Source organism: Cygnus olor, chromosome 23, assembly GCF_009769625.2.
Source record: "Cygnus olor isolate bCygOlo1 chromosome 23, bCygOlo1.pri.v2, whole genome shotgun sequence".
Taxonomy (NCBI): domain Eukaryota; kingdom Metazoa; phylum Chordata; class Aves; order Anseriformes; family Anatidae; genus Cygnus; species Cygnus olor.
Window position 1 is genome coordinate 120039 of NC_049191.1, and position 23215 is coordinate 143253.

The window sequence follows — 23215 nt, forward strand, 5'->3', positions numbered from 1 at the left end:
AGCGTCAAAAGGCCATCAGCCCTTTCAACTGCAGCCTTTTCCTAGGGAACAGAAGTGTTTAGATACTTAAAACCTTCTTAATTTGTGTCAGAGGTTGAGACCCTGGCAAGAACTCACTGGCTGTGGTTGAAGGCCAGTTTTTTTTTTTTAAATCAGCCCACGTTGCACAGCGAGCTGGTGGGAAAGCAGCGGGCACCATAGGCAGCCTACCAAGCAGGGTGCTGCCTTTTCATGACGTATCTGGGTATTTGGCTGCTGAGCAAGGGAACAGTGCAAGCATGTATGCAAGGACCCCCTCCCAGCTGTTGCAACACGGTAAACTCCTTCCTCTCCCTCTCAAAAGCACACTGCCAGCAGAGGTGAAGGAAATGGACACTGAAAGCTTCTTAACTGTCGCTTAAAAAAGCAAGTCACATCAAAACTAAAAGATCAATTCGTACCTCAGCACCGCCATCGGTTATGCCCAAAAGCAGACTGTTGGTATCCAGTACACATAATCTGAAACATCTCCTTACAATGGAATAGGCGATTTAAACAGAAAAATGAACTTTTTTGATAGCCTAACCCTACTGGAAGAGAGGCGCCTCTGTCTTCACCCACAGCCCAGCTCTCATGCCCAAAGAGCATGCCTGTACTCAGGTTAAATCTATTTGTCAGCATTCCCAAATGAATTTCTCCATTTGCTTCCCAGGTGAGTGTTAGCAGTGTGATTAACCAGCAGCTGCAGGAGCCCAACTGCTCTTGAGCTTGTAGCCAGAAAAAGCAGGAATTTCAAGGAGAGGCTGAATACGCAGGGAAGTACAGGGTATTCTCTGTGCAGTTTTATTTAAAAGCCAACTATTAAACTCCCCCCAAGGGAGAAGTACAGTGCACAGTGACTCAAATACTATCAGTTAAGATACTTTTTTGATGTCACCAGCACCACACGTACCTGCCCATGAGACCAATCATCAACTTTCATCTCCTGTTATCATCCTTACCTAGAGGCTGATTCAGCTAAGCAGGGGCAGATTTACTGAGCAGACTGCAAATGGTCACCTCCTGATCCCATCAGTACATCGCCACATGGCACAGGAGGCAGATGCTGCATGCCTTTCTGCTACATCCTGTGTGGCCACATCTGCTCCTGCTAAGCGCTTCCTGGAAGCGGTGCTGCCACATGGTGTCTAACTGCAGCCATAGATGGCCCTGGAAACAGTCTTCTGATGGACAGAAACTTCCTCTTTTCCCATTGTTTCTGGTTGCTTACTGCTATGCATCAAGGGAAAAAGAAAACTCAACCAGTTAGAAATACAAAGGCTTCCACATATTAAAAATGCCGCAGTAAAAGTAAAGCCAGCACAGATGCTCCAAAAAATGGCAGAATATTTATTTTCTCCATACAGATATTGTTTACAGCATTAGGTTTTCTTAAAAACTATATACATACATATATAGTACTGTGCATTTCAGTATATGATTCTCAAATCTCTAGAAAAGGAGAAATATCAATGTACAGAGAAAGCCTCACAGTCCATTAGGTTCATGTCTCTACTGTGTGCCTCTGTAGCATGGATGAACTTTGAGTAATTCCTTCAATTGCAAGAGACCGATGCTACACATGACATCAAGTAAGTCATGGGCACAGTAGGTTCAAGATGTAAAATTGCTCTAAACACAATTTTGCAGAATAAACAGGGAACACATTTTATTAAGAGACATGATGAGTTGGCTTCCCAAGTCCTCAATACCTTATCACAATAATAGAGAAAAAAATCAAATCTAAGTTAGAGTCATTCAGCTGTTTCCTAACAAACTGTTACAGCTGACAAAGAGGTTTTGTTTGTTTGTTTGTTTACTAGCAAACAAAGAATTATAAAGAGCTGTCTGAGGAATGAATTAGTGTTTCAAAGCCAAGGTCCAAGTTACAAATCTATAAAACAGCTTAGTATACTTAGTATACTTCACAGAAGGCCACAAACATTACAAACTGTCAGTGCAACTATTTAGGATTATTAAACTTAATCTTTTAATTAGCATAAGCTTTATACCTCCATTACTTATTTTCAGTTCCACAAATAGATGAAAAGAGCTTCTTAAGCCTCACAGCAGATGTGACTATAGGGGGAAGAGGACTGGAGTACCACTGAAAGGGGCACCTTTTGCTAACTGAACATCCAAGTACTGGTCTTGTCTAATCCAATTCCATCTGAGTCTATTGAGTGGACAACTACCAAATAGTTTTGAGACAGTAAAAAGGCACGCATGGCCAAATCCACTTAGCAGAGCTAAGAACACAAATCTATTGTGCTACTGGATTCAGACAACCTGCAACTTTCAACACACTTTAGAAAAGCAGATTGGTTACTCCCTGGTGGCTTTGCTTTTAAACCAACAATGCAACTGAGCCTTAGTATTTCGAGTCATATCAGAAACAGTGCATGTGAGCAGTCAGTTTTGAAAGAGACCTGAAACACTGATTTTTTTTTTTGTTCGTTTGTTTGTTTTGGAAGAGGGATAAATAGCTTCTCAAGAGATATTACAGGCACTGCTTAGTTTGCCATTTTGGACCATTGCTTTCGGTTAAAGTTTTAAAGTGCAGAACTTCATAGAATCTTTGGGTAAAAAGCGTCAATTCCTTTAAGAAGCTGTCAAAGAAAAAGCCAGAATATGTATGGGTGATTGACAACTGTGAGAGCATCACAGACATTCCCAACAAAAACAACATCTTTGCTACCTCTTTGATTTTATCATTGCTAGCAGCTGCAGCAACTCTCTTCCCCTTAGCCTAGGCAGGTGATGTGTTGTTCAAGAAACAGTAGCTTAGTAACAGTCGTGCTTGCAGCTGCATTTGCATCTGCAGATCTTTGTCTAGAAACGCGTATACGCAGAGACTTTGGTGTTGCATAGTCTTTTGCAGAGAGGAACAGGCACTGCTGATGGTTCTTCCATGGTATATTGCAACCAAATACTGTAGATGCTCTACACACCTTCCAATAATGTATGTAAACTGCAACAGCTATGAATAAATACGTTCAAGAGCATCTCACGGTTTACATAAAAGCAAGGTAAAAAAAACCCTCTCGGCATTAGATTTCTAAAGCTTTGGTCTAAGTCGTGCCATAACATCATCTGACTTGGTTCATCTGACTTGGTGAAGATCCCTCAGAAGAGTCCCTTGTGTACAGCACCTGGAAGAGCATTATTCAGTCCACAGACTTTTAGTGGTTATTCTAATATCAGCTATTAGATGAATTTGATTTCAGAACATGAACACATCATCTTTCTCGCCTGTATTTGGATCTATTTTATCCCAATCTACAGGTGAAAGCATTTCTGCGCTCTGGATGTCTTGAGCTGTCAGTCCCGTGTCGAGAACGTGAGGGTTTGTTCTCGACTGAGCAAGTCTAAGAGGGAAGAAAAACAAAAAAATAAGAACAGAAATGCATGCAGTTTATAGCCTGGATGCTTGATGCATCTGAAATGCCAAATCCGAACTTCAGTTACACATTTTAAAGTCCTCCAACGGAAAGAAGTAATTCAATAAGGGGAGAGTTGGCATGTAACGTTTGCAACTCACTCAATTATAGCTGCTTTTCTGCTTGTTTGTCATTACATTTCCCCTACAGGCATCCAGGGAATTTACAGTCTGGACATCCCATACATTCATGGTCTGGCATAACAGTGTCTTTTTCCTCCTATTAGATATTGCTGGCGGGTGTGTCATTAACTGGGTTCTTATCTCAGCATAAAGGCTCCACTGGCCAAAGGAGCACCCTCACTGCAATGACTCGGTTCTCATGGTGTTGTCACTCACTGCCTACTAGTCATTGTGGCAACTCTCAGCAGCCCTCCTGCCTCCCAGGGCCCTGGCCTAAACATTTAACTCTTTGCGTTAAGACAAAGTCTCAGATGGTGTTTAACAGCCCACAAGATCAGTTTAAAGAGTTTTCATCTCTGCAGGTCCTAGACATTTCACAAAACTTAACAAGCCCCAGTTTGTTGTTGTGCTTTTAAATACCCCTGTGAAAACATAACACTAGCATCTGTTTTCCCAGTTCCACAGGTTAATGCAAATATTTGGTGTTTCATATAACAGATGCATGGCATCGAATAAACCTCAGGTAAAACTAACCACACATGCACTTTTTAATAAAGTAGAAAAATGACCAGCAACGACGTTCTGGCAGGAGGACTTTCAAAAGCATCCACCCCAATGGATGTGCAGTCCAAATACCGTGTTACCCAAACAGCAGGGGTGATACAACAGCTCGGCATCCAGCAATGCAAAACAAAAGACTGCAATAACATCTGCTTATTTAAGTAAAGCAAGGAACAGAGGTGAGAAAAACAGATGATATTAACATCAAGCAGTCCCTTTATTGAACGTGACTTTGGACAGGGTTGCCATGGAAGTGGAACCTTTAAATCATTTCCAAGACCCAAACAAGACACAAAGGTCCATCTTCTTAGGGATGAGCACATAGTTTTTTGCACCGCAACATCCCTGTCACCCTGCACAGGCCTGTCTACACAAGGACAGACAGGATAACTGACCCAAAAGAAAATGGATTTGTTTAACATTGCTGGATTGCTCGGTGTGAACCTCCAAGGAAGGTTTTAATTTGGACTTGAAAGTTGAAAGTAAATTAAGCCACATGAACTTATGCCCACAAACTCTGAATGTGCTCAAGTACACTAACTCAAAATTAGTGTATCAGAGTTGCTGCAAAGCTGCAGAAGGGACTCAGTGGAACTGGACTCGGCAGGGAAGGAGGACGCTGCCCTCAGCAGTTTGCTATTGGTTTGGGAAAAGATGAGACTGCGGTACCAGGATTAGTCCAAGCCTCACAGAAAGGAAAGGAAGGATAAAGACCCCCATGCCAGAAGCTGGGACCAGTGTTGCCACAGCTAGCACAGGAGCTGGAAACAGGCAGCTTCAAACCTCCCTGGCAAGCAAGAGCAGACATGCTGGCTGCTTGAGGAATTAAATTTCCTATCACATGCACCCTCTCTCCATCCTTAAAAGGTTGTCAAAATACTGGCTTATCAGCCAGTCTCAGAGCCTATCTTTCAATTAGAAGCTGAGATACTGATGGGGCAGTTGCCTAGGTCAGATCACAACAGCTGATTGGATTAGAAGCACTATGAAAAATGCTGGTCCCTTGGGCTAGTCCCCAGTGGTGTGAGCTTGTAAAGGGAGTTATCAGAATTACCTTGAAAATGCCTCGTCGAGACCATCATCCATTTCCTTTTTTAAAGAGATAAAAAGAGAGAAGTAGTTGCTAAGAGAATGCACAGAAGTGTATTTAGAGATCTAACTCCGTACTTGAGCATGGCAGACAAAATGTATATATATATATATATATATATATATAGACTTCTGACTGCCTAAAGCAACACTTCTACCAGCAATTTGCCTCCTTAAACAGGTTTTATCTCACTCTCCATACAAGTCACAGGGTAAGAGATGTAACTCTGGGTTGTCCAGGCTTGCTCAGAGCAGGTCCCAGGGCTCAGCCTGGGGATTCTGTGCTCCCCTCACAGCCCAGAGACAGGGGAGAGGGATGACCTTTTTCCACCATACCCAAACCAGGCTAATTCTGTCCAGAGGCTGGATCTGGCCCATCAGCTGGAGTAGATTCCCCTCTGGGGTTAACTGGGTCCCTCTGAAGAAGCCAATACCCACAAACTCCCTGCTTGAAAATTGCCACCTTGTTCTAAGATGAAAGCTGGTTCCAAAGCATCCACATGCCAAGCCCTCCACCACCCCTAGCCTGCTCTTTCATCATTGCAAAGCAGAAGACTCTGTTTTGACTGAAAGCATTTGTTTGCTCTTTATGCAGAAACACATTTTGGGCAGACCTGATACTGGGTGGCAGACAACTACCTAGGACTGAGCAAAGCGAACCACGGCCCTCAGCTCTTCCAGCTCCTGCCACATGACCGGCACATGCTGTAGGTTTTTGCTAGCAGGATTGACCTAGACAGATCTCAGCAAGATGTTTTGGGCATTCACTGGGACTTTTCTGGATCAGGAACCTGGAAAGCAACAATGTACCAGCAAAGGGCTGGACCTGCACTGCCTGAGAGCAACCCTGGTATCCTTCTCTAATCTGTTCTTTTAAGGGTTCCCAGGGAAAGCATTTGAGTTGCTCAGGGGAGAAAGGTTTCCCATGCAGAAAGACAGCCCTTTGAAAGGACTTTGCTATGGACAGCCTTGACAATTCCTGAAATTGAGATACGTTTGCAGATGTGATGTAATATGCAAAGTATGAAAACTCTGCAAGAAGGGAGGGTTCAGAGACTGCTGTTAAACCTCCAGGATTTTATATGACTTGGAATTGATCTTCAGGTTTAACCTGAAATGCCTCAGACCTGGCAGACACAAGAAACAGGCTTCAAACAAAGGCCTTTATCATTCAATCCTCCCAAATTATAACAGGCAGCATGTTTCCAGAGAGGAAACATGGTGGGAACAAGGTCAGAGGTTGGGGGTTCAAAGATCAGCCCCTGCCCTACTGGTGAGGGAGCACTTGGGTGTGCAAGAAGCTCCCCTATGGATGCACACCCAGAAACATCATCTGGATTATTTTTCTACTGCTGGTCCGTGAAACAGTTAAGCCAGATGACTGGATATTTTAGAGAAGCCACACATGCTCAAACAAGCAAGACAGAGCCACAAATGAGAACAAGGGAAAACTAAGAGTAATAACAAATGTAAACATAACCTGGTTTTAGTGAACAGTAAACAAAGGCCATTAACATAATGATTTTTTCCCCTGAATAGAGCAGTTAGGTGGTCTCTCAATTAAGTGACAAACCACAGAGAAATGCTGTTACAGAATAAATAATGTTCAATTATCTGACAGCAGCATTTTCCAGAGTGGCTTGCAATTGCTTTAATTTATTTACTGATCCTAAAAAGGACAGTAGGTACTCAAATAATTTCTAGTAGGACACCAAAACCCAGCTCGCTTGGGCATGTCTGAAACCCTGAATGGCTCAGCTGCCCGAGAGCTCCCAGGGGGTTTTATCCAAGAGCAAGCTCTGCAAGGGGACCCGGAGCACATGAAATGGAGGCAGCATCAATCCCTGTCAGCTTGGCAGATGCTATGGTGCCCTGGGCACTTACCCACATCATGTTGTTATTTACAGAGGAGCTGGGCCCAAACATGCTGTTATCTAAATGTACAGAGTTTGCACTGCCACTCAGAGTCAATTTGGCAGGATCTTCTAAATCCAGCAAGTTCGCCGTGACTGCTGCTGTGAACAAAGAAGAGAGGGAACGAGGCAGGGGAGGGAAAAAAAGAAACAGATGACACAAAACCAACCTGTTTTGCAGCAATTTCTTTCCCTTCAGGGGAATGTTAGGGGGTAGCATTGAATTTCTTCACCATGGCCACAACTTTTAGTATGGAGAAGCTACATTCACACTGGCTGAGGCTGTGGTTTCTACCCAAATAATTCAAGATACTCATATCAGGCACCTGAGATGCCCTCACCAGGGATGCAGGGGAGGATCAGACAGATTGTCCCTCTATCGGCCATCGAAGAAGGCTCCTGGGTATGTGCTTATGTTCAGAAGGACTCAGGATCAGTCCTGGGCAAAGCTGAGACATCCCATCCCAGGGCTTCATAGCCCATGGGATGGGAACAGCAACCACACAGTGGGAACAGACTGGGCGATATCATCAGCTCAGACCATGGCACCAGTTCAGCATCTCACAAGGATGCATCTTTATTTTATAGGAATGAGGGAAAATCCTGCACTGGACAAGGAATAGGTTATAGCCTTGGGGCTGCCAGTACACCACAGGGAAGCCTTAAATCCTCCTCACCACACTGTGATACGTGCAGATGCAGAAATGCTCCAACTGCAAGTCATCAGCGTGTGGCCAGGCAGACAACGGGGCCTATTTCTACACCAGTTGCAGCCTTGGATCTCATTTGTTCTATTGTGCCACCACTTGTGACAGATTCATCCAGTCCTGGGCCTTCACATGAAAGAATGAGATATGCCAGTCTGGAAGTAAGCCCAGTTTAATGCTATTTTCCTCTGTGCCAAATCCTCTTATCTCTGTGGCCAGCATGGAAGGGAGATTAGTCTTCTGTCCCATTTCTCCCTGGCTATGCATCTAGTGTTTCAGAGGACCCATAGCCAGACAATGAATTATGAGGGCTTTTACCATTTAATTGTTTTATTTTCACACAGCCAACAGGACAACAAGTTTTTTGGGTCCAACGCAAACTCAAAATTAAACTTGGGATGTGGAGATCCATGCTAAGCTCCTAAGGGCATTACAGCCAATTTGTCTTGGATGGAAGTAAATAGATTCGGGGAGACAGCAGCTGTGTACAAGGGGGTGCAAGAGATATTTAATGGAAAGATGGAAGGATCCAGAAGGCAGCCACCACACCCCAGGCACCCTACCAAGGGCAACATCTCAAAAAAAAAAAAGTGCCTGCTCCTTGCTGATCATCGAAGCCCTCCCAGGAAGAAAACCACAAACATTAGACAGCAGCCTGATGCCCCCATCCCCAAGGCTGAAGAAAATTTCTGCTGCTGGTGACTTACGTGTGTCAGGGCAAGCATGGGCATCCAAGTTTGGGCTGCTCGACCCTTCTCCTTCCAAGATGGACCTTTCCCGCTTTTCCTTCTCTGAAAAAGAAGGAGACCCTATCACTGCCCACAGAGCATTACCCCATAAAGCCTTTTGCAAGGAGGGCCAGCAGGGACGGTTACAACAGGTCACCAGGTCTCCTCTGCCCAAAGCAGCCCAGGATCTAGGTGTGTTTTATAATCTTCTGGAAGGTAAAAGCAAAAATACTGACAGTGGCAGGGCTCCTGAGATATCACAGATAAACACTTGGTCCTCCAAACCTACTTGCAAGAAAGGAGTGCAGCCAAAATTCAGCCTGATTGACAAGGCTGTCTAGTGAAACCTAGAAGATGACTTGAATCATGCCAGAGGTTGGACCAACCTTGACAGCAGTCTGGAAAATTTGAGGGCAAGAGGAAAAGAAAAGGCACTTGAAAGCCAGAAAAACACAGAGTCATCCCTTGAACTTCTGGGTCCAACTCAAATCCAAAATCAAACTCGGATGTGGGGATCCACACTAAGAGCATAAGGACATTACAGCCAATTTGGCAAAAGTAAATAGACTTGGAGGGACAGCAGCTGTGTGGAAGAGTAGAAGTACATGTAAAGAACAGAGAAAGGAATAAAACTCACCTTCCTTGGAGGCTTGCCACAACTCAAACGCTATTTTGAACGCCTGAGCTACAGTGAGGGTGACTGCCTGGGCCTGGAAAGACAGTGGTTAGGCAGCACATTAATAGATGGGTCCTCACATAGACTTAAATCATTTGGAGGTTCTGCCTTCCAGATTCACGTTAACATGGATCCAACCAGTCCTCCGCTCCGTGCACTCCTGCACTGCCTGGCTATGGAGAGGTAACCAAATATTGATGGAAACAGGGACTTGCTCCATGTAGAACACAGAGCACATTGCAGACATCTTTAGCTGCAACAGGAAGATGGAGCAAGCAGAGAAAGAGCCATCAGAGGCATTATGCTGACAAGTAGAGAGAAGAGCCGCTCCCAACCACAGGGTGCACAGCTCTTCATGCACCCCACACCTAAACACATCTCAACAAGCGCAACTGCTGCACAGCCCCAGACTTTTCCCCATGGCTCCCCGCCCAGGGGCTGTGCTGTGCAGTATCTGCCACAGAACGTCACGCCCAGAATGACCAATCCTGCAAAGGGACTCAGCACCTGGTCAGAGCCCAAGTAGCCTGGACCACACCACTGTCACCGTTGTCACACAACAGCCAGGGAGAGAAGTACAGGGCTGTGTTTTGCTGCCCTCTCCAGCACCCAGCGAGACCACATGCATGAGGATGCTCTGAGAGCAGCAGACAACAGGGCAAAATGTTCCCAGCTCTCCTGGACAGGGAGTAATCTGGGAGGTGAGATGTGGGAGACCCACAGAGTCTTCCCCTTCTTCCCCCCCAGCTAGGCTGGGTCCCATGGTTTTAAACTAATACTTCGGGTTTGTTTTGCAACAGCCTCAAGCTGGACATACGCACAGACAGGGCTGCAGCAGGACACCTTCATTTCAGTCCCTTCATTTCTCCCCCAGCCAAGAGTTTGAGTAGTATTAAGAAGAAAAAACTAACAACAAAAAAAACAAACCACACCCTAAATAACATACATTGCTTAAGATGAATAAATAGCGACATAAATGCCAGTTTCATTAGGAGAAGACAGAGCTCACTGGCAGTTTAGAGTGCAAGGAGATAACAAGTAATACACCAAGGCTGGCACACTGTAGGAGCCCTGAGGTTTGTTTTATGAAGTTACAAGCTAAACAAACCCAGATCCTGGAGCACGTAATCTACAGCCCTTTGCAGTTTGGAGGACGGGGCCATAGGGGAAAGTGCTGAAGGAGAACACACTTCTCCCAGAAGCCATGTACTCCTGCATGGGAAGAAGAGAGGAGACTGCAACAAAGCAATTAAGCCTTGCAAGGCATGAGAGCTCATTTGAATGTCAGAGCTATTTACATCTTTGATGGAAGTGGAAACATTTTATGGTTAAAAACTTAAATATGGTAATTAAGTACAAAACCCCTCACAGCTGTTTACAATTTTAAGCTTGATTCAGATTTGACAGCTTAAAGACACAGCCACTGTTGAGAATTACTCATGAACTAAAAATATAGACTAATGATATGCCTGTTGACTGGTAGCTATGCATACATTCAGGGACCCTGCCCTGGGACAGGGGCAGTCCCTGGTGTGGGAGCAGGGCACCACCTTACCAGCATGACATTCATGCATTTTATAGACAAAGAAAAATATTTCCAGTTTTTGCCACGAAAGGCCTTGGAGAACTTCATTTGGAGGGAGATGTACTGTGCTGATGTATAATGAGATGATTCATTTACCAATGGAGAGATTTAAATTTTAATTTGCAGAGCAAGGCTTATCTTCACCATGCAAGGATGGGAATGCATACCACAGGAGACACAACTTGTAGCTTCCATTATTCTCTCCCCAGAGGGGAAAAAAAAAGGAAAAAATAGAAAAGAACTGGGAGAAGTGAAGAATATTATCAGACCTGCAGTCACTGTGCTCCAGGCATGAGCAGCAGTGCCAGCCTGCCGGAGACAGGGATGCTCATGAGGACCCAGAAATCACCATCCTGGGATGCACCGAAGGGAACAGCTCCTGCAGCCTCCTTGGATATTGCTTCCTGGCTTGGAAAGGAGGGAAGCAGATCCAGGACATCCAGCTCTCTGCTCAGACCCCCAACAGACACAGCAGGTCCCTCCAGAGGAAGGATTTCTGGGGGCAGAAGGATCTGACCTGTCCTTCTCTCCTACACCCCTTCCTGCCATTTGCTGTCAGACCCAGATGATGCTCTACTTGAGAGCCCCAAGGGCTTTCCCATGCTGCCATGTGGAGCCACTACCCAGTGATCCACTTCTCTCCCCTTCCAGCTTGTAAAATGTTGTATTCCTGCCCATCCTGACCATCTGGGAGCCCTCCCTCCATGAGATACCCTGAATCAGCAGGAAAAATCCCACAAGAAGGTTCAAAGCAAAAACCAGAGACTGGTTTATGTATGCAGGTCTCTGCTTCAAGCCCTAATTCCTGGCACAGTGGGGTCTCATACACTGCATGTCCTGACACCTCTTTCTGGGAGGACACAGCTCTGTCTGCAAAGATGTCAGCAAAAATTGGACAGGGAGCTTCAATGGAGAAAGAGACAACAGGATAGTAAGCCCAGGATCACTGGCTAAAGGCCTCCCATCAGCAAGGCATCCCCCCAGCACCTTGCTATCACCATCCTCCCTGGAGGCATCCTCACTTCTCCAAGCCTCTCAAGCCCACGACGTAGCGAGGCTCCTGCAGTCCTGGGAAGCAGCTGCTGAGCAGAAAAAGGAGTCCCAGCTCCCAGGATTGCAGCAAGGCAGGAGGATTTCAGGTGCTCGTCCAGGGCCAGGTGCTCTCACCCCAGTCTCAGACCTTGGGGGCAGAAAGGCTTCTCCTTTCCTGTCCATGTGACACAACTGGCTGAACCCAGCCCATAGTTACACCTCCTCCTTGTGCATGCTCCATGGCAGTGGTGGGTCCCTCTGGGGAGTGATCACCTGCCACTGGGCAGCAATTAACTGCCTGCAGACACGTTATAGCACCACATCAGGACCATGGAGCACCTGGGCAGGTACTCTCCCACAGCCTTTAGATGGGAAACGACTCCCCTCGCTATAACTAAGGGCAAAACTGTTATCTCATTGCAGCAGTCGTGCAGCCCCTCTCTGCTTCCTCCTCCTAAAGCCACATCCCCATTTCTTCCTCTGGACTAACCATTTTCCGTTTGGTACAGAGGAAGGCATGGCACTCCAGGTTCTCATTGAGCTGGTTCTGGGCAATGTAGGCAAACACTTTATCGTGGATCTTGTCTGCCGTGCAGTAGGATATCCTGAAAGACAGAACGAAACGTCTTGTCTGGGGCACTGCACGCACAGACCAACCAACCCCTCATCAAACCTGCCAGCAAACTCCTGCACCACGTCTTCAAGCATCAGGGCCAAGCAGTGAAGGCAGAGAGAGTGCAGGAGCATTACCCAGCTTCAATACAAAGCCCAGCACAGAGGATGTAATGCTGCTGGTTTGAGCGCAAGAGAAACTCAGTGCAGCTGCTGGCCCCTCTGTAGCCAGCCACAGGACAGCTCAGCACGAACCACGTGCATCACACAGAGGCAGGAGAGAAGAGAAAACATTTCACCTTGCGGGAAAAGGACAGGTACTAGAAGGCAAGTAAGTACTGCAGTGTGGCAGTCTGGGACTACATATAATGCTCTGCCTCAGAGAGACTCTGGAAGATCTTCCTTGGAGTACAAGGTTACAAGAGGAGACAGAAAGACTTTTTCCTCAACCTATGAATTAATCTTGAGGTTCCCCTGTGCTTTCTCAAACCAGGGAAGGAAACTGATGCAGGAGCACCAAAGAAAAGCTGTCAAAGACTGAAGTTTGCGCTCTGAGATCTGCAGCAGCAGATGCATAGGATGCTCTGAGAGCCCTGACGTGAGAACACGGGATGCAGAGAAGGCAGCTCAGCCTCCCTTGAGGGAGCACCCCTGGAATAGCTGCATCTCTTCCAGTCTCCAGGCAAGGGTTACGCTGGAATACAAGACTCTGGAAGAGCAACAGGCTCTCCCCCCAGGGACCTTCTGGGCCAGGAGCTGCAGGACCAAGCATCTCATCTAAAGGCAGCACTGGCTGGAGCTGCGCTGGACATTTAGTGCTAGGCAGTAGGCACAAGCAGCGACTCTTCCCTGGGCATGCAACAGATCAAACAGGTGGTACAAAACAAGAAAGCTCAAGGAAAAAGTGGGGCACACTGGTGGAAGTTTTCCTGTCGCCCTGCATTGCCCATTCAACTCATGCTCTTGCTGCCCCAGAGGCTTTGCGGGGAAGGGACTAGAAAGTCCCAGTTCCCAGGAGATGCTGGAACTTAAAAAGCAACATTCAAAATTTATTTACACTGCATTAGGTTCTCACTGCATGTGAGGCTCAACAGCCTGTGTTTAGTCTTACAGAGCTGAGCTGCGCTCTGGATTAAAAAGGCACTTGGAAGTCTACTCCTTTCTCCCATTTGTCCCCATAGCAGCATTTCTGGTCTTTTAATAACCATGACAAAGCTGCAAAAGGTCACCTACACAGACATGTGGCTGTTTTCCTGCAACCTCCAGCATTCAGATTGATATACGATGGGCATTAATTTGCAGGGAAAGGGCAATTCACACCCGCCTCTGAAGTGAGATGGGTTTTATAACTGCGAGGCCTCTGGCAGCAGCACGCCAGTGACAATAGCTACATTTTAGTCGCAGCCACCCTGTCCTGCTGCCTGACTGAGCACCCGACCTGGGGCAAGCGCTCAGAGGTGGCATCTCCCTGGTAGGCAAAAAAGCCAAACAGAAGACAGTAGAGTTGTCAGAGGAACTCCCTGGAAACAGTACTGGTGGAGCATGCTTAGAGAATGAGGGGATAATCCCCATGTGCACAGACCCCAGCTTTCACCCCTTACCACCAGCATCTCTGGGGAGCAGCATCAGTTCCCACGTAACAGCCTATTTAAGCTGAACCAAGGGGATGCTTGTATACAAGCACTGATGGGGAGGGACAGCTTTACTGCTGGCCATGAAAGTGTCTGGGCAGATTTTAAGGTAGCATCTAAACACCCAAGGCCCATGGCTCTGCTCACATAAGATTTTACACCAGCATAGCGATACCAATTTTGGTGTGATCACGCTCACGGCCGCTTCACCCAGCTCTGCTCTTTAAGCAGTGTTTTTTTTTTTTTTTTTTATCTCCAAGGGAGGTTGCTGCAGGTGACTGCTTAGTTTAAACTGGAGAAAAGCAAGTAGGTTAGTAGTCCTGCTAGAAAGAGTGCCCCAACCTAGCGCTCCCCATCCCATGTATAGCAAAGGGCTATAATATGGCAGGTGAAGGACAGAAAGCGGAGTGTATGAAGGGTGAAAGGAGAAGGGACAGAAGTGATGGAAAGGGACAGATCTGAGCTTAGCTGTGCTCCTCCTGGCCTGCATCTGCCTCAAACCGGATGCTCTTTGAAAATACACTTAAAAAATCCAGGAGTGGATATGGGATAATCCAGCCTCACCATCCCCTCCCACACTGGTATTAGGTCTCAACAGCTGCCTAAGCCCTGCTCTTTGTCAGAGCGATGTAAACACGTCAGAAGCAAAGAGCATGGGGCACAGCAACCAGTAAGGACGGGGGACAGCCCCAGCTCCTGCACTCACATCCTTGTCTGTTCAGCAATGCTCTGACCACCCTCCACATCTACCTCCTGCCTTTACCCGCTTCAGCATTTCTTCAGCAAAGCTTCACGTGGCCACAGGGCGCTTGGCTGCAGATCAGCAGTGTGCTCACACGAAATGTCTAGGCTCATTATGTCTTTCCTTACCCCACCACTGGACACAATTATTGCATGACACGTATACTTCCCTTAAGCATAGGGATCACACCCCTCCCACTGTTGCTTTGCTTTAAGACATGATGGTCAGAGATACGTCAGTTCAGGCCTGGGTGGACGTCAGAGCTGGCCACCCAGGAAGGGGGACTCAGCCGCCAACACAGAATGATTCTCTCATCACCCTGGGCAGAGTCAGGTGAGGAGGGCTCAGGGCACACATATGCTGCAGTGTGTCCCATAACGCACCTGTATATGGAGATGTTCTCGATCAGCTCATTAGTTCTGCTGTCATTTAACACGATCCCTCTGGGTGAGACCTTCAGAGTAACTTTCTGCAGTTTCTTTCCACTTGCTTTTGCCTTTGGAAGGAAAAGAGGGAGGGGAAAGTTGCAGGCTTTTAGCACATACATATACAAGGCTATATGAGCACAGCAGATCAGTCACTCTAGGTATGCAATAGACTACCTAATAGACATACTAATAGCAGTAATTAGTATTAGAGACTGAATTTACTACCAGGTGTGTTAAGGCACTTGTTAAAACATTACGTTCCCTTAAGGAGTGATTTACGCTGGCATTAGTGAGACAAGGATGTGCACCCTCCACCTCATACAGTGCAGAGGTACGAGTCTAGCACCTCCATCACAAGGATATCACCACAACCTCAGCACAAAGTCGTGGCTGGTCTGGCCAAGCTATGCAAAGCTGTGAACACTTGATGGCACCCCAGGGAGTTTTCCTTTTAGGGCCAGCTCCAGAGCAGTGGGGGGGCACCAGTGCAAATTCAGGGAGCCATGAGAGCACAAGCCCTCAAGAGAGCTGTGCTGGGAGCAGGACAGCCCTGCAGGATGAGGGATCCCGAGCAGCCAGCTCCGAGCTGCACTGACAAATCCTGCTCAAGCAGCAAGACATCCCCTGTGGCGAGGTCGGACTGCGGCTTAAAAAGTAACAAGACTTAAGGTGCCGCTTCCTCTTATTTACTAATCTTGCGCTTTCATGCTTTAGGTTACATTCAGCTCACTGCCCAGCTTCTCTCAAAAAAGTTACACAGCTAGCTAGTTGCAGACTGCAGACCTGGATCCCTGGGGAGCTCACTTGAGCAATGTCCAGATCGGCTGACGGTCAATCCTGCCCCTCCAGGAGTGGTCTCACCCTGGGGCATTTACTTAAAGGCTCCATTCTCAGTCACTCAGAGCATACATAAAGGGCTCTGCCAGCCGCTCCCCTTTCATGTGAGCACTCCCCTCTCTTCTAGCTCCGCACATGTCAGGAAAGAATCCATCATTACCTAACACAGTTCGCAACCCCATTGCATTTCATGGTAGTTAACAATACAATTGAGTATTTGCCTCCCTCAGTTTTATAAGGGCTTAAAGAAGCATTAATTTTACATGGAAAGCCTGGTGAGCAGGGGCCCTGGGGAGGCTCTGTGTTAGAGAATGGCTGAAAATTGGTCCCTCTTGCATCAGAGGTTACAGCAGGACGGGTGGCTGCATTGGCTGGGAATTGAAGCAAACCATCCTGCTCCCTCCTCCTCTTAACTCTCCAAATCCTGTGGCAAGAAAATTCAGAAATGCATGCCAGGGCACAGGCTCAGGGCTTGGTCATGTGCTGGCAGCACTCAAAGCACGTCCCTGTCTTCCATGGCGAGAGACTGCCATGGGGGAGGCTGATTTCACCAGGTCAGAGCTTTCTTCCACACCCAGTGCCACCCAAGCTTATCAAGCAGTGCCAGAACCCAGACATATAACAGCAGCTTACTTCAGCATAACCCTTCTGCAGGCTAGTGTGTCCCCAAAGGCTTCCCAGTGCCTCTCTGCATTTCTACCCACACCGCTGGATGCTGCAGAGGAGCCCTGCTCACCTCTGTAAGGGCTGAACCTGCAACCCTGATGGCCACCACAGCCTGCAGAAAGAGAGCTTTGCTTCCATACCCTCAGCTTTTAAAATCATCCCTGGTGCCAGAAGGTGACATGGGTCTGCTCTGCAAATGCTCCAGGGCTCGCATCCCAGCACAGATACTCACAGTTGCAACGATCCTTTTGACAGCAGCTGCAGAGAGCTCCTCACCCTTCGGCTGCTCCACCAGCGTCATGCCCAGGTACTTGAGGCTGAAGAGCACCCCCTCCAGCAGTGTCTCTCGGGTATCGGTCCAGTTCTCTGGGAGCTCTAGGGAGGCAACAGAGAGGCTCTTGGAATCCCAAACGCACAAGGGAAGTTTGCTGGGAGGGCACAGCATTTCGCCAGCTGGCTTCTGCTGTGCCAGGTGGGGACTCCTGTGTCCACGTGGGTAGGAGTGCATGCTGCATGTGCTGAGCAACCAGACAGCCCTGCCATGATGGATTTCACAAGGTGCTGGTGGAAGGTGGTAGAGCAGAAAGCTGGCTGTCAGAGGAGGCGACAGCATGCTTCAGTGGCATGCAACAGCAGCTGAGAGGTGTTCACGCAGTGGACATCACTGTCAGCCCCCCCCGCTTTCCAAGGCAGCAAGAGCAACCCCCTCATTTTTCTTTTTCCCAGGAAGACAAGCCTTCACAAGTCACAGCATATGTCAATGACCCTTTAAGATCCATCAGCTCTTCAGTTTAGTAGAGGGCACCCATGCTCACACCAAAACCAAAGGACTCCTGAGCATCAGGCCCAGCCAGGTACGGAGGGGAGGGCTCAGTGCCCACCCTGTGCACCACAATATCCTTACCCTATGCTAACCATCGCCTACCTATAGAGGTTAAGTCAGGATTTGCCACTAGCTAAGCCCATGTGCATCTGCAGAGATCCAAATGTTGTGCCATGGCTCGCTAAATCTGTTACCAACAGCACAGAGAACCCCATCACACAGGTGAAGCTTCACACAGGTGAGGTCTCTGCTCTGGAGGCTGCTGGGGGGCCATCAGCCTCCTCCCTTGCGTGAGGGGGGTGGAGTGGGAAAGAGGGTCCTAAAAAGGGGGATAAGTTTGGAATCACACTGGAAGTCAGGCAGGCTGGAAGATACAGACGTGCATTTCCAAGTATGACTATTCCTCCTTTTCCCGAAAAGGCATGGGAAACAGCAGTAGATTTGTAAGACTGAAATTGCACCACAGGATTTAACCTCTGACTTCCAGTTCCCGACACAGAGCTTGCAACCCAGGATCTGCAGCTTTCATTTTTAAGGAATCTTGCTTTGAGCAGGAGGCAACTATACCAAGGTGCATGTGACGCGCTGGCTGTGGGCTGCAGCATGCAAACCAAAGCCCTCCTGTAATCATGGAATATCCTGAATTGGAAGGGACCCACAAGGATCATGCCATGGTGCACCCTGCATGCCAGGTAGCACCCTATGGCCAAGAACATGCCTTGGTAGTGCCTTTCCTCCAGAAAGACGACGTGGTTTGTGTGTTCCTACAGTGTACACACGAGAGGAGTCAGGGCAGAAAGGTAGAGTGTCTTATGCTGAGCACAGGCAGTCTGTGCGCCTCTGCAGTGCGTGCATGCAGAGGGAGACAGCCTCTTATATGCCAGAACAGACAGGCTCGTGTCCCTGCAGCGGGCGAGTGAGGGGGAAGAGGCCAGGCTCTTACCTCTGCAGGTAATGCTGCAGCCGAGGTGCCCTACAGCCCTAGGAGCAACGTGGCTCCTGGAGAGCAGTTTATGCCGGCTGCAGACAAAACATGCCCCTGAAGGCTTTGTTGCCTTGTATTCAGCCCAAGTTTTGGCTGCCTCCAAGCAGCAGGGCCAAACTCAGCAACTTTCTGCAAATCCACAGCCACTCTGGAGAGCAGGGGCAGGGCTGCAGCACGGGGGGACATGCCTCTTGCGTAACCCAAGGCATGCAGCCTTGTGGCAAGGCAAGACAGCAGATAAGCCATAAACCCAGCACCGCTCCCAGCATGGGTGTCAAGAAGAACCCACCTGAAACCTACCAGCGAGTCCCAAGGGGCAGCCTGCAGTGGGAAAAGAAAACCACCTGGCAAGAGCTCCTGAGCCCGAGCCCCAGCTTGGGTGAGGAGTGTGCTGCAGGGAGGGAGCCATGCAGCTGTGCAGCCATAGCAGGTCCTGCTGAGCAGGAGAGGATCCTGGCTGCAGGCTGAGCCAGACGCCTGGCAAGAGGAGCTGCTCCACTCCAGGAGCCAAGATGAGAAGAGGAAAACAGCTTTTCTTCACTTGGCCAGCATGAGTGTCAGAGCAACGCTTGCTGGTGAGCACACACACAAAATCCACCCGGAGCTCTGAGGACACGTGGGATGCTGCATTCGCCTTGTACCTTGTCTGGAAACGGATGGTGCCAGCAAAGAGCCTGGTTTCTTCAAAAGCCAAGGGTGTTGCTGCTGCCCTCCCACCCTCAGCACCCAAAGCCGGGTGAGCATGTCGGAAGGGAGGTTTGCACACAATGGCCAGGCAGCCGCCTGCTCCCGCTCCTTCAGCTGGTCATGGTGCACGCCCCATGTTCCCACCACACTCTGCCCTTAAATCCTTCCAAGGCAGCGCAGATAAGAGAAGCAAGCACCATCACCCCTTGACCTCACCTCCCTGACTTCTGCTCTGTGGCATTGCAACACAGCTCCTCCTTGCTCCCTGCATGGAGGTGGAGGGGCAGATTCGGTAAATCTGGCCCAGCACATCCCCTGCCTCCCACGGCCCCTCTGCAGGAAATTTCAGCTGGTGCACTGTTCCATCCTCTCTACTCTGTACAGAGCTTCACCCCAGCAAGGATTTCAGCCATCTCCAGAATGTTTTTTGTCCCAGGCATGCTCTGTGCCTTGGCTGCTGACAAAAGTTCTCAGTAGATGAAGACAAAACCTTCCCTGCCCTTCCTCCTGTCACTGCCTTGGCTCCACAAGTGGGCAGGACTGCTCTCTTGGCATCAGCCAGCCATGCCTCAACTTCAGATACCATGCATGAGCCATGCCCAAGAGATTCAGGACAGCCACCCAGGCTCCTTGGCGTTTTGCAACACCAGCCATCACATTCATCTTCTGGACAGGGCTCCAGGTGCACAGCCTCTCCCCTGACACAAGCTCCACCAACAAGAGGGACCTCACCACATTGCACTCCGAGCAGGGCAGCAGGGGACTCGCGGAGGTCAGGGACCCATCGTGTGCTCTGGAGCGACGCCTAGGCGCCACTGGCTGATGGCTGCAGGAAGGCCCCGGGCACTTGCTCCTCACACTGAGCTGAGACAGAAACACAGGTGGTTTTGGTGCAGCCACTGAAGGGCTTTCAGAGAGAGAGAAGCTGACGAGGGCACCAAGGAGCAAGCATCAACAATCTCCAAGCCAGGATTTTTTCCCTCCTTTGGTTCCTGCTACTGGGCAGAGCTTTGCTGCCAGGTAAAAAGCCCAGGAGAGCCTCTGCTCCATTTGGCCCCTTTGCTGCCAGCACCCCTGCTCTGGCACTGCTTGCAGTGAGCGGTAACAGCCTGGGGAAGAACCTCCAAGTGTGCCACCTGAGGTGAGAGGTGCAGAAACCACAGGGCTGTACAGACAACAAGCTGTCAGGCTTAAAGCACGTGAACAGGCAGCAAGGTAGGGAGTGTGGCAGGGACACATGGACTCTACTCCACATGCCCTGCTCAGCACCATTTCCCACCATCTTCCAGTTAATGCAAGCAAAATGCACCCAGGCTTTGCCCTTACTGAAGCAGACCCCTGAGGCCGGCACACCTGGCTCAGGCAACGTGGCCCCGCACGTGGGAGGCGTCTGTCCCGTCATCCAGCTCCGCTCAGCAGGCAGCAATGCTCCTGCCCATGACAGGCTGGTTTGCAAGGTCATTTCTCTGCAGGCTCAGAGATGTCTGTAGCCCAGATTCAAGGGCTGCCACACTTTCCAGTTAGCGAGGAGCGTCGCTGTCCCACAAGACCACTCTGGGGAGCACCTTAACAAGTCCCAGCACAGCACCAGGCATTTGCAGCCGTGGGGCTGCCAGTCCCCCCCAAAGCACCACCAAGCTGCAGTTTCACCTCCTGCAGCTACTGGCCCCTTAATTCTTACAAAAAGGGGCGAGAATCCAGGGTAAATCCCGTCAGGAGATCGGTAAAATGAGGAAGTTTGATCCTGCCCGTGGACAGCAAGGGCTCCAGGCACAGCCGGTACCTTCCCACATCGCTCCTGCGATGCTTTCACATGCTGCCAGGGCGCTCGCAATTCCCTGCGGTCCCTCACCAACTTCGCTGACCTTCGGAGCACCCCAACGCCATCCGAGCAGAGCAAGGGGCGGCCCGGGCTCGTCTCCACCGGCCGCTGCAGGAAAATATTTGGCAGGAGCCGAGCGGCCGCTTGCCCCAGCGCAGGCCCGGGGCGGCAGACGTCGGCAGTGGGGCGACACCGCGGCCGGAGCCCCCACAGCTCGCGCTCCTGCCCCGGCACCCCTCCGGGGGGCGGCGCGGCCCCCGCCAGCGTTCCGCGACGCGGGGACCGGGCCGGGGCCGGGACCCCCTCCCCCGCCACGCAGTCCCGAGCCGCCCGCCCGCTCCCCAGGCCCCGGCGCCCCCCAGAGGGGCAGGAGCCCGGCGCGGGGGGGGGGGGGGGGGGCAGGGCCGGAGGCGCCCCCGCCGGCTGCAGCACGGGGAGCGGGGGGCGGGGGGGAGCAGGGGGGGCTCCGCGGGGGGAGGTGGGGCGGGCGAGGGAGAGCGGGGGCGCCGAGAGCGGGGAAGCGGACGCGGGGGAAAGGGGAAAGAGCTCCGCAGCCAGGGCGCGGAGCAGCGCCACGGCGGGGCGGGACGGCAGCGGGGCACGGGGGGAGAAGGGAACGGCCGCGGAGGGCGAAGGGAGGGGGGGCGAGCACGGGAAGGAAGAAGCGGAGCGCGGTGGGCGAGGAGGGGCCGGGGCCGAGCGCGGCGGCTCTCACTCTTGTGGCGGCCGCCGGCCCAGGACGGCTTGGCGACGCTGGGGCTCCGCAGCAGGGCGCGCCCCGCCGACCGCAGCGCGTCCATCCCGCGCCCGCCCCGCGGCCTCGACAACTTCGCGGCGGCACCGCCCCGGCCCGGCCCGCGCTGACCGCGTCCGGGGGCGGGGCCGGCCGCCAAGCCCCGCCCCGCCCCGCGCGTGCCCCCCCCCCCCGGCGGCCGTGCGGGTGGGGGGGGGGCAGAGCCCGGCCTCGGCGCGCGCCTCCCTGCGCGTGCCCGCGGCTGCCGGCGGGCTCGGCCTGAGCCCGGGGCCGGGCGCGCGGGGGGTTGAGGCCTCAGCGGCGTTCCGAAGTTAAGGGGATGTCGCGGGGAGGCCAAGCCCCGTGTTCAGGAGGCGCAGGACAGTGCCGCACAGAGCCCGCTCCTCACAGGCGCGGTTGTTTGGTGGCGAACCCCTGCCCAGGTAAAACCTCGCCACGCCGGGGTCCCCACGCACGCCGCTGCGAAGCCTCAGAGCCCCCCGCAGCAGGGGCAGTGCGCGCGGGCCGGCCGGCCCAGGGGAACAACGCGCACCCCTGCCCGTGCTGCCAGCGGCCACCTGGACGCCAGCCGCACGCGGCCGTTCCGTGAAACCCCCGGGAGAACTCGGCTCCCGCCCAGGTGCCTGCACGTCCCCGGAGGGCTTCCTGCTTGTCAGCATCCGCTGACTTCAGGCAGGCACCTTCACAATTAGTTCATTGATAAACAAGCCTGAGAAAACCGTCTGGCAGGTATCTGACACGTCAGTGATTTATTTCCCTTTTTCTGTACTTTGGCTAAATATATTCTCTAAATACATCACCATGCTCTGCTCCGTTCAGGCAGCAGCTTCTGCCTTGCTGCTTCCTTCCCATCCCTTCCTCTGCAGCAGTTTCACAGGGCAGGTACTGGCCAGCATCCTGAGAGGGAAGGCTTTGCTGCGTCCCTGCTGCTGCAGTCTGCACATTGCTGCCCCGTTAACTCCCTTTCGAAGCGCCCAGTGCCTGCTCCCGCACATCCCAGGGGTTTGGCTGCACTGGGCTGTTCCTCCAGCTGTTAATGCGAAGAGCGTGGGGCACACAGCAGTGCTGCCATCCCCTGCTGAGCACTCCCAGCATTGGTGTCGATGTTCACCCATCACTTTGCCAGCAGTGCTGGCTCTGGTGGGAGCAGCAGAATGTATTTCTTCAGGTGCCACCGCAGTCAGAGAGTGAAAGACCATGACAGCATGACAGCAGCCTGGGAGAGAGGAGTCATCAAATCAAGGTCTCAAATGTGGCCATAATGTTGAAGCCAGCCTCCCTGAAAGTCATAATTTGAGTTTAAAATAGCCCTGCGAGGGTGAAAAATTACCAGTGTCATCTCTCCGCAAGGGAGGCA

The 23215-nt window shown here is 50.7% G+C and overlaps 1 protein-coding gene across 6 annotated transcripts; it reads right to left on the reverse strand.

Annotated features, from left to right (window-relative positions):
- Positions 1–1348: 1348 nt before the first annotated feature.
- LDLRAP1 (low density lipoprotein receptor adaptor protein 1) lies at positions 1349–21967 on the reverse strand. 6 transcript variants are annotated; one of them, XM_040535086.1, is made up of 9 exons: positions 21820–21967; positions 17020–17162; positions 15240–15352; positions 12362–12476; positions 9216–9288; positions 8558–8641; positions 7115–7242; positions 5196–5230; positions 1349–3386 (listed from the first exon to the last, which is right to left on the reverse strand). In XM_040535086.1, the coding sequence occupies exons 1-9, from the start codon at positions 21902–21904 to the stop codon at positions 3242–3244; spliced, it is 921 nt and encodes a 306-aa protein (XP_040391020.1). In that variant the 5' UTR covers positions 21905–21967; the 3' UTR covers positions 1349–3241. The 6 variants fall into 6 exon arrangements, with proteins under 6 accessions (XP_040391020.1, XP_040391019.1, XP_040391021.1 ...); XM_040535085.1 differs by having other exon boundaries at positions 7115–7245; positions 21820–21960; XM_040535087.1 differs by lacking the exon at positions 21820–21967 and adding an exon at positions 21066–21262 and having other exon boundaries at positions 7115–7245.
- Positions 21968–23215: the final 1248 nt, after the last annotated feature.